This window comes from Stegastes partitus, unplaced genomic scaffold (genome assembly GCF_000690725.1).
Source record: "Stegastes partitus isolate 25-593 unplaced genomic scaffold, Stegastes_partitus-1.0.2 Scaffold2082, whole genome shotgun sequence".
Taxonomy (NCBI): domain Eukaryota; kingdom Metazoa; phylum Chordata; class Actinopteri; family Pomacentridae; genus Stegastes; species Stegastes partitus.
Genome location: NW_007579813.1, coordinates 1 through 11,793, shown reverse-complemented (window position 1 = coordinate 11,793; position 11,793 = coordinate 1). Strand labels below are relative to the sequence as shown.

The following is an 11,793-nucleotide window of genomic DNA, read 5'->3' as shown; positions in this document are numbered from 1 at the left end:
GAGGAACGTAATTTATCAGAAATCTCGACCAGACTGTTGAAAATTACTTAAGTCCATGAGTGGCCTCCGACCCGATATCAGCGTCTTTTCTCACAAGTCCTGCTTTTACATTTTCACATATGACAGAAAATGTATTTGCTCGTTTTCGTTCAAACTAACAGATAACTCTCTACATGACTCTAAATAGTAAAGAAATTTGTGTATGTGTGTGTATATGCCTACGAAAACATAAACAGTTATTTTTTTTCCTGTCAAACTGTCTAAAACCATTTGTTTTAAACTCCCTCAGATCTGGAAATTGATCTCAATTTCATTTAAAGATGAACAAGACCACTACCATCCGAGAAAAGACCTCACTTGAAAAATGAATATATTAAATTATGGTGTGGAGGGCAACTTAACCCAGTTTACCATACATTATACTTTATGTTGTAGTATAAATACAACTTTGTGCATCCACTGCCTGTGCAGGAAGATGATGTGGAAACCATGAATTAGCATTTCATCTGGTTGCTCATTTACCTTTTTTTCTACTCTTTAGCTTCAGTCAAATTTCAAAAGGGGAGAATTTTACAAAATCCAATTTTACCTAAAAACAGTAAAGAATCCCATTTTCATTTTTGCACTATTTGTGATAAAAATAAAAAGAGAAAGATGGATGATATCTGGACAATAACTGTTTGATTGTAAAGTACACTTGACTCCACCAGTGCTACAAACCTGAGATTTAGATTCTAATTTGCCACATCCAGGTTTGGTCACAAGGTCAATCCCCTCTGCCGCTCACCGCACAGTGAAACATCCCTCTTGTTTTTTTTTTTTTACACCCCTGAAAAATATGTGAGAAGGCCTCTGTCAGGCCTGCAGCCTGCCCCGCAGTCAGCAGGAGAGCAGGGGCCGAGGCCGCAAACGTCCATCATGTCGACAAATTGACTCAATCAGCTTCATCCAGGAGCATTAGCCCTTCGCCCCTTTGAAATCTAACACTGTTGATGGTTCACCGGAGTGTTTCTGGAGAGGCAGAGGAAAAGGAAAAAAAGTGGCGGCGAGGAGGAGGCCTCATCATCTCTGGCAATGACAGAGTGAGAGGGGGAGCGGCAGGACGGACAGCCATGTAACGCGTGAAGTGCTGCGTGTGTTCATGTCCTGTTGAGTCTTTAACATTAAAAAAAAAAGAGGAGCTAAATTTGGTTTAAAAATTGGAGTTTGCTGGACGTTTAGAATTCGAGTTGTGGATTTTTACAAATGAGAAAAGAAGTAGTTGAACGTGTGTGTCAAAGAGTCACACTTCAAAACAGCGATTCTTCAGGAGGGCTGAAAGTGGAGGCTATACAGAAGTGAAGCTGAGGCTATTCATCACACACTTCACATCTCACCAGGACAGAGAGAGAGAGAAGGAAAGAGAGACAGAGATAGAGGTAGGAAGACGAGAAGAGGAGAACACACCTGGACGTCTCTGCAGAGTTTAACAGGTCAGAGAAGAAGAAGAAGAAGCTGCCTGTGTGTGCAAAGGAACATGTATGAGGTTCATGTGTTATTTCAGTAACAAACAGTTATGGGAAGTAATTAAGTACATCATAAAAATGTGTGGTACACATATGTAACCTTATTATTTCCTTGTACTTTTACTCCTCTTCATTTATCAAGCAGATATTTTGCTCGTGCACCACTATTTTTTAAAATTAATTTAATAATAAAACAACTTCTCATTCTAATAACATTCAAACATTTCGCAGCTTTTAATACATTGCTTATTTCACAGGATCTTTACATTATGCTACGACTGCTTCCTACTAGATGCTTAAAGTTTCTGAAAATCAAATATACAAACGTCAAATGCATGTTTTATTTGACAAAAGTAGTGAACATGCTGGTTCAACTGGAGTAAAGGAACATAAACTAGCACCTTTCCTGTAAATGGTTTAGTATTTTCAGTCACGTATTTTGACGTAAACTCTAAAATCAGGGTGACATTATACACTTTATGATCCAGTGAAACGCCCAGCAGAGAGGACCACAGAGCCTGCAGTCCTGTGACTCTGCACATTCCTCTGCACAGCCACACTGACATCTTGTGGCAGAAGTCCAGCTCATACAGTCTGTGGTTCGGCTTTGACACGTCGCATGCTGTCAGATGGACAGTTTGGTGACACGCTGAGCTTATCTTCAGTGTATTGCTGTATGTTTATGTGAGGGACAGATGACAGTTCATAAATGCTGGATGTAACTATATGGATTAGTAAAAGATGTCCGAACAATCCAGACAGCCTGCACATGCACGTGTCCAAACATAGGCTAGGCTATATCCTGCCAGACTGGATTAATAGTAGACGGCTTCACAATGTTCTCTTAGGGTAAATACAGGCTTCAATATAGCAATCATCATCTTCATTAGAAGCTATGAGCATTATTAATGTAATCTTAAGATGGACACATGTAATTACAGTTATGTCAAATCTCAATGACAGAAATCAGTCTATTGGTGCCACAAGATAAAATTATGAAGAGTAATAACACCGTAGTTGTATTACAACTAAGCTCATAATGTTAAACTGCATCATCAGGCGTTATCTTTAATATTAATACTGCCAGGTGGCATGGATTGCATTGTATAGTCAGTTTCAGTTGAATGTAGCTGCTAAAGTAGGTGCACTGTTCTCTGGTCTTAATCACAAACTTAAGGTATTTGTGTTTTAGTATTATTATTATTTACAGTTAATTCACACTTTTAATTAGTTAGTTTTGCACTAGCTGAAATGATAGGTCGATTGATTACACAAAAGTAATTGACTAGTTTGGTGATCATTTATGTGCTTTTTCATGGTTCCAGCTTCTCAAATGTGAAGGATTGTTATCCCATTTTGATTATCTAATTATTTTCATGTACCTGTAATTATTTTGAGGGTTGGACTATGGAAAACAAGAATTGTGAGGTGGCCAATGTGTGCTGTAGGTAACTGTGATATACAATTCTCACTTTTTTCCCCCTCCAGAGTTTATACAAACCCACCTCAACCAACAACAGCAGCAAAATCCTGCCTTTATGCTGATGTACGCGCCACAATAATCTAAACTGATGCTCACCAAACAGTCACAGGGGGAATTCAAATCAAATCAAGTTCACTGTCATTTTGCTGTACATACAACAGCAGCACAAACGAGATGAGAGAGCGCTTCTTCAGGATCCAAAATTTTTTTTTCAAAACGTTCATTTTTTTTTCTGCATTTCACACGATTACTTTTAATAGATAAATTCAGTAATAAAAAAAACCCTACAAAGTCTGAAAATATACTTCATGAATAAACCTAATATGAAAAATATAAAAATATTGTCATTTTTTTATTGCTGCGCTCTCATTGGCTGTTTCATGGTCACTGTCACTGTAACGCGTCTTCCTATTGGCGGACGGACTGACGCCTGTTTTCTGTCAGTCCGGAACCAGCGGGGTGAAGGTGAACCCGGTCCGTCTCTCTCACTGCCCGTCGCTGGAAGCACCCGCTCCCCATCTGCTCCTCCTGCACCGCACCGGGATCATCTGCTTATCCGTGAGCCATGTCCGTTTTCACCGATGTCCCGCAGGCCCCGCCCGTAGCGGTCTTCAAACTGACCGCGGACTTCAGGGAGGACAGCCACCCGCAGAAGGTGAATCTGGGAGTCGGAGGTAAGAGACCGGAGCTACGCGCTAATGCTAAAGCTAGTTTAGCCTACAGTGACAGCGGGCTAGCTGAGCAGAAACTTCTCCTGCCGGCTGTGTTTGCTGTCGTGTTTTAGCTCCCCACCTCTGTGTGTGTGTGTGAGTGTGTGTGAGCCGTTATGATGTTATGCTACCACACATTAGCAACTCTTTCATTTGACCTTCGCAGTGAAGCTAACGAGCCGGAGCATGCATTAGCTCCCTCTGATGCTAACAGTGAACACACTCCAGTTTAAGTGTTGAACGTTACACCTGCTAGCTGCTACATCCCCAACACTGAATGAATTTAACTTGAGCGAAGCAGAGCCTGGTGTCGTGACTGCTGTCTTACCCACCATGCACCTCTCCGTTAAAGAGACCACCTGACGTGTGATGTACACAGCAGGTGCTTTTAACTTGTCCCATCTGTGTCCTTGAACGCACCATTCTCCACTGAACCAGACTCACAGATCGGTGATCCCTGGCCTCTTGTCATTTTTAACTTCACGCTGGATCATTAAGTTTTGTGTTTTCAAAGCAGCTGGTTGTCTGTCTTTAATCTCAGTAGTCCTGCTGGTTTCAATGCTGGCAGTTCATAGTGTGACAGGTGATGGAGATGATGTCATCTGTGCTCCTCAGAAACTGCCATTAGTGGTGCTAATATGGTGTGACAGCTTGTTTGATTACCTTTGACGGCTAGAGCGGTACAACAGATGAGTATTTAGAATCATTGACAGCAGAGCCTAGGTTTTAAAGACCCCTAGTGTCGGGTTAGGGGAACCAGGCCCACCTAGTGATGGGAACTGGGCCTGCTCTGGTCATGAAAGCAACGAGAGAGTAAAAGTGTTTGCCTCGTCTAGCTCACTGGATGTAGCCTGTGGGTAAAGGCCTGCTATTATCCTACATTTCTTCTCCCCTTCTGCTATCCGGTTGTTACTGTTGCCATAATTCTCTTCACTATAGAAAACTACAACAACAACAATCTCCAAACATCAACCTACAACACTAAAAAATTTGGGGATTTTGGGTCGTGCAGTAAAGCAGTCCTCCAGAGGGTTGTTGTTTTTCTTCTTCTTCTTTGAATTAGCCATTTTAATCAGGCTATCACAGGCTAAACTGTAGAAACCTAACCACAGACTGCATGAATATGATGGACGTAGTCGCCCTTTGGACGACTGTTTTGAAGCCTCATTCAGCCGTGACCATCGTGGTCTTTTGATAAAAGATGTAATGAGCTAGTGGGAGATCTGATTGAGAAAACTACACACAAAGGCTGAGTGATTACGATACGAGTCCTGATTTTAGTGGAAATGGTAAAAATGAGCATGTCTTCACTCAAAAAAAAAAGGAGAAAGTGATGAGTTAATGCTGCGCTCTTCGTCAAACAAGAACACTCCCTTTCTGTCTGGGGATTTGTAGGTCGATCCATCACAGTAGCACCACAGTGCTTCAAATATATGCTATGTACTGTTCTGTGAGTGGGAGCATAATTTACAAAATGAACATTGCACTGTATTGAATGGGTCTGAAAATGTTCCATCGACACCATAAACCTTTGAAGAAAATGTTTACCGAGGTCACAAATTAAACGAGAAGCAGGGTCATTTCCACGTAGATGTCTTTAAAATCAGACTTCTTCTTGCAGCCAGATGAGTCGCCCCCTGCTGGCTGTTAGAAAGAATGCACATTCAATGCACTTCTATAGGCGATGTCCAACTTTTATTTGCAGTATATGAACCTACAAGCATTACATCATTAGCTATATAGTCTCATGTCATGTTGTCAGTGTTATATTAAGTTAAAAAAAAAAAACTGCTGCCAAGTCGGTACATTAAGAAGACAAAAATCCAAATTCTGATCAAATGAGCCAGCTCAATCAGTGATGACATACGGTGCTATTAGGATTTATTCATGATGTTATATAAAGTTAAAGCTCTGTATAACCCGCATGTGTGGTTAAATTCTAAATGCCTTCCAACATTTACTACTTTGTGAATCTGGAGACAGTCATTAGTTCTAGTTCCTCTTCATCAACTCACCACTACGGGGTTATTAAAGTTCACCTTGTCTGGTGATGCAACGTGGACTTTGAAGCTCGTTGCCAAAACATATTCCTGTGCTCCAAACCAGTTTCCCCAGAAAATATTAGCAGCGGAGGAACCAAATTTAAAAGCCTCGCCTCCTGTGTACGTACACAGCCAGCAGCGATGGCTTCAAGGTGTCGGTTAAACGGCATTCATTAGTAGGACGTACTTACTGAATGAGGTTCATTAGTGATGTTTGGTGAACTGTAAAGAAATAAACGTGTCCATAACCAGCAATCAGTAGCTACGTGCATGCCTTAAACTATATGTGTTTGTTAGGCTTTGTGGTGAAGTGAAGCAGCTGGAGATGGGTAGCCCCGTATTAAACACACTGTCCTGACATATTCCTGATATCTGTTCAAGGTGGCTTTGCATGTTCTCCCCGTGCAGCGTGGGTTCTCTCCGGGTTCTCCGGCTTCCTCCCACAGTCCAGAAACATGTTGAGGTTAATTGGTGATTGTAAATTGTCCGTAGGTGTGAATGTGAGTGTGCTTGGTTGTCTGTCTCTAAGTGTAGCCCTGTGATAGACTGGTTACCTGTCCAGGTGAACCTGCCTTCACCCTGAGTCAGCTGGGATAGGCTCCAGCCCCCCACGACCCTAGTGAGGATTAAGCGGTGTATAGATGATGAATGGATGGATGTTGGACAGTTATTTTATTTTGTGACTAAAAGCCGTGACACTGTCCACAGAGCTCTTATCATCTCATCAACACAAGATTAGCGTTTCTGTAACTTTTATTTCCCATTGAGTACATATGAGAAAATGAAGCAATCTCTATTCTGTTTTTATCTTGTTCAGTTTTTCTCTCGTTAAAAATCAAAACCTATCAAAAGGTACAGACAGGAACACAGCTAAAGTACCCAGTCGGTAAAAGTAGTCGTGCAGTCGTGACTCGATAATCCGACCCTTAACAATCTAAAACCTTGCTATCTGACAGGTTTTTAGGAGAAACGAACAGAACCCACAGAAAATAGCCTCAACGTACCGACAGCCTTGCTATCTGACTTAAAAGAAGGTTTTACATTTAGTGTCGGATTATCGAGTCACGACTGTTCTGTTAAACTCTCAACAGTACCCGTCCCTGGACTCAGCAGCTGACAGGGTTAGAAAAATTCTCCAGGTCCGTTTTCTACTTGACTCATTTCGCATTAGACACCGTGAGCCGTGGCTCTGGCCCTCAAGTCTTATCCTGGAGTCGCTCTCTCTTCTGTCCATAGCAGCACACTACATAGTTTCGACTGATATTAACTGTCCGTCCACAGATTCATGTACTTGTCTGACCTTTAAAGTCTGTTTGCCCTTTGATTCATGGGGACCGTCTGTAGCTGCAGCGAAGGCCTGATATCTGATACCGGCTCCAGCGCCGCATGAGTCAACACGCAAGTCAGATATGTGCAGTGCTTTAGTTTGGCCTGGCTGTTTAGAGAGACCTCCAGAGAGGGCCAGAAAGTATATGAAGTGAAGTGAAATTCCAGTTTTGTCTCTCACTTTACTATTTCTTGTTTTGTTTTTAAACTGAGTGAAATCCAGATGTGAGCAATAGTGTGTGTTACCTATAAGGCGACTACTGGTCTCTGTGGTTGCTTGATTAAATGCCGTTTCGCTCCAGCTTACCGTACCGATGACTGCCTGCCCTGGGTGCTGCCGGTGGTGAAGAAGGTGGAGCGGCTGATCGTGGAGGACGAAAGCCTGAACCACGAATACCTGCCAATCCTCGGTCTGCCGGAGTTCCGCTCTGCTTCCTCCAAGGTCGCTCTGGGAGACGACAGCGCCGCCATCAAGGACAACAGGGTGAGACACACGGACGCAGCCAAAGGTTGGACACCAAACAAACAGCGAAATCTTTTTAGAAAGTCAAAACAGGCAAATGCAACCCTCTGCTGCACTTCAGAATGCACTTTTTATTTCTTTAACTTTCAAAAACTGAATTAGCTCCATATGCAAAAGTTTGGATCCTTTACTTCTAAGCAATAAACCGAGACTACAGCCATGCTTCAATGTTTTTAATGTTTAACAAATAAAGGCCTGTGTCTGGATGAGCCTTTAAAGATCACTTCAGAGTAAAAGTCTGTTCAAAGCACACATCACATGAGCATTCATGTGCAGCATACGCAGGAAGTAGGGCCAGAAAATGCCCTTAATTAGTCTCTTTGCCAATAGAAAGTGTTATAATTAATGATGTTTCGAGCTATCGTGTATCCTGAATTCTCCGCTGAGCCTGTGATTCTGTTTTATATTTTTCTACTGAGCACATCCTTGAAGATAACTCGGCCGGTGAGAACCGGTTCACATGCTGGGAGATGGCGGAAACTTCCCTGTTCTATCAGTTACTTTCTGGACAACTCACACACACACTTTGTATTCGATCCAAGCAGTTTGTGTTAACATTTCAGTGAACTTCCACATGAGCAGTGGTTAGCCTGTTCACGTCACAGTAACTGGACAATTAGCCTTGGTTAGTCCAACCTCTGCACGGGGCAGAACCAGCCCAAGAAGATATCTGTAACCTGAACCCAGAAAAACTCAGTTCAGCTCGACATGAGATTATGCTCTGTCACTCTGAATCCAGCGCTGCCTCACTTTACCTGTGACCCAAATAAATTCTACATCTGTGAACTGAAGATTTCTCCGGTTTGTTCTTAGGGTTCCAACTAAAGAATCAGGCTAACAAAAGGGTCCACGGCGCTCACAAAAGCCTCCATTAGCAGTCCTAAATCGCTGCAGCTGTGTGGGTGCAAGGTATAAACGAAGACACAGGAAACACCGCGCAGCTCGAAGAAGGATTTCATAAGAAGCTCAGCGAATACGGGAGGTTTCCTGACTGACTAGAAAGTGGAAATGAAAAAAAAAAAACAGCTGACTTCTCCCACAGAACAGTGAGCCAAAGCTCTGGCTGTGACTGCTTCACAGTCTGCTGACATAAACTTGACCTAAAATCTGTATTTTGATCTTAAACATGATGAAAGTTTGATGAGATCTGAAAGGAAGAGTGGATGATCATGCCTCTATCAGAAACAGAAAGGCTCTGCTGGTGACAAAAGGCCATTTTAAAGCTGTGACATGTGATGAATGAGCCTGTTTGCTGCCTTGATAAGGTCCAGACGTCTAGATTGTGTGCTTAGTTTACAACACTATGATGCATTTTTTATTAGTTCACAATTACAATTATACTTAACTTGGAGTAAATAAGCTGTGTAGGTGTCTGCTATTCCTGCGTTTTATCTTATTACAGTACATAGATCGATTCGTCTTCCACGTTACTGACCGCGTTCTCCTCGTCTCTCCTTAATCCCGTCGCATCGCTGCTGTTTTCTCTCTCAGGTCGGAGGAGTCCAGGCTCTGGGCGGGACCGGTGCTCTGAGGATCGGGGCAGAGTTTCTGCGACGGTGGTACAACGGCGTCAACAACACAGCCACACCTGTGTACGTCTCAGCACCCACCTGGGGTCAGTAAACCGCCGAGTCCTGCTGCAACGTGGGAACAAAGTTCTGAACCTTCGCTGTAGCCTGAAAAAAACTTGTTCTCCCAGATATTTGTTGAACCCAGTAGTTGAACGATTTGGGCTGTTTTAGGATTTTAGGATGACGTGATTGGTAATAAATGTCACAACTGTTGTTTTAAGTATCTGCTTTGTGTTCTTCTTTCTTCCAGAGAACCACAATGCTGTGTTTGCCGATGCTGGCTTTAAAGACATCCGCCCCTACCACTACTGGGATGCTGCTAAGAGGGGTCTGGACTTCACCGGATTCCAGGATGATCTGGAGGTGAGCAGGGACTGATTCCAAGAGTGCAAGTTTGCTCACAGGCTGCACGGTGGCTCAGTGGTTAGCACTCGCCGGTTCGCATCCCGGTGAGGACACCCGGGATATTTCTGCGTGGAGTCTCCATGTTCTCCCCGTGCAGCGTGGGTTCTCTCCGGGTTCTCCGGCTTCCTTCCACAGTCCAGAAACATGCTGAGGTTAATTGGTGATTGTAAATTGTCTGTAGGAACAGGAACCCATAAAATTAGGTGTGGGGTTCCCCAAGGCTCAGTTTTAGGTCCCATTCTTTTTAATCTTTATATGCCCGCAGCAAGAAGGTCACCGGTTTGCGTCTTCCTGCGTGGAGTCTCCATGTTCTCCCCGTGCAGCGTGGGTTCTCTCCAGGTTCTCCGGCTTCCTCCCACAGTCCAGAAACATGCTGAGGTTAATTGGTGATTGTAAATTGTCCGTAGGTGTGAATGTGAGTGTGCTTGGTTGTCTGTCTCTAAGTGTAGCCCTGTGATAGACTGGTTACCTGTCCAGGTGAACCTGCCTTCACCCTGAGTCAGCTGGGATAGACTCCAGCCCCCCATGACCCTCCTAGTGAGGATGAAGCGGTGTATAGATGGTGGATGGAAGTTTGCTCACCGTCATCGTTTGTACACAATCATAATGACAAGATTTAGTGTTCCACAGTTGGTGCATCGTGTAGGAACCTGGACAGTGTGAACAGTGTCGTCAGTGTGTCGTGTGACTGAATCTCGATCTCACTTCTGATCCCGTTCTCCTCTCGCATCACAATGTTGCACATGAGTGATGTTTATCACATGTTACTGAATAGCAGCTTCCCACAGCTGCCACATCCTGCTGCGTAGCTGCATTTTTAAGCGAATCAATGACTTTTCGAGGTAAATCTGTTCATTTTATGTTAAATCAGAAAACTAAAAAGATCAGTCCAGACCAGTCACATACCAAAGATACTTTAAGGATTCTGTGTTTCTCCAGATGGTTGTTCTCTGTCAGCCCTGGCAAACCTTCAGCAGCAGCTTTCAGACTGTTATCAGACTGCTGTTTAGTTGCAAGAGACCATGAAAAAAAGGAAAACAAAAGATCGGACCATGATAGTTCAAAGTGATAACAGATTGTTTGACCTTCTCTGTCCCTCAACAGAAAGCTCCAGAACACTCCATCTTCGTCCTCCATGCCTGCGCACACAACCCCACCGGAACCGACCCGACCCAGGAGGAGTGGAAGAAGATCGCAGAGATCATGAAGGTAAGCGGGTGTTCTTCAGATCACACTGGTGATGTCCGCCTCCAACAGATTTATTAATCTGTGGTCAAAGAGGGAAATGTTTTTAACTGTATTCTGATTTGTTTATCTTTATTTACTGTTCTTCTCTCTTTTCCTTCTCCAGAGGAGGAATTTGTTCGTGTTCTTCGACTCCGCCTACCAGGGTTTCGCGTCCGGCAGCCTGGACAAAGACGCCTGGGCCATCCGGTTCTTTGTCTCCGAGGGCTTTGAGCTCTTTGTGGCTCAGTCTTTCTCCAAAAACTTTGGCCTGTACAGTGAGTACAGACGGTGCTCACACATCATATGATCCTGTGTGTTTTCTGTGCAAGATTTAGCAATAAAGGCCCAAATAAAGTAGGCACTACCTTCTGTGCTTTAAAGTGAACAATGTTGTCTCCGTCGCTGTTGTCAGATGAGAGAGTGGGGAACCTGACAGTGGTTGCCCAGGACAACGAGAACCTGACCCGCATCCTTTCCCAGATGGAGAAGATCGTCAGGACGACCTGGTCCAACCCGCCATCTCAGGGAGCACGCATCGTCAGCAAGACCCTCAACTGCCCCGAGCTGTTTGCAGAATGGTACGCTGCTAACGAGCAACCGCTCACAAGTTGTGTCTCCGTTAAAATGTCGAGCAAACTTTCCAAAAAAATGAACTGAAGGAAACACAGATTAGGCTCATTTACATGAGCTGCTTTGGAGTGAGCAAACTGGGCAGCACGGTGTCCTCAGAGGCTGGTGGTGTAGGCTGCGTCACACATGGCTGTAATGAATATTTCAGCTGGAAAAGTTGTAATTATTCCTCCGTATCAGCTGCTATTGGCCTGATTTTATGCTGCCCGGAGGCAAAGAAGTGGAAACAGCTGATCATACGTGTGAGTTAAATGTTCTCTCCGGGTTCTCCGGCTTCCTCCCACAGTCCAGAAACATGCTGAGGTTACTATAAAGCAACCCGGGCTTTGGTCCTGCTTCAGCGAACTGACTGCAGCTTTCAGGGTCACTGT

At 43.8% G+C, this 11,793-nt stretch overlaps 1 protein-coding gene across 1 annotated transcript; it reads left to right on the top strand.

The window, feature by feature from the left end:
* Window positions 1–3,430: 3,430 nt before the first annotated feature.
* Window positions 3,431–11,399, top strand: LOC103373855 (aspartate aminotransferase, cytoplasmic-like; the record flags this gene model as incomplete). The annotated part of the gene is made up of 7 exons (XM_008303860.1): window positions 3,431–3,662; window positions 7,369–7,550; window positions 9,081–9,204; window positions 9,411–9,523; window positions 10,670–10,774; window positions 10,917–11,067; window positions 11,205–11,399. Coding segments are annotated over exons 1-7 (979 nt in total), but the record flags the coding sequence as incomplete, so codon positions are not given.
* Window positions 11,400–11,793: the final 394 nt, after the last annotated feature.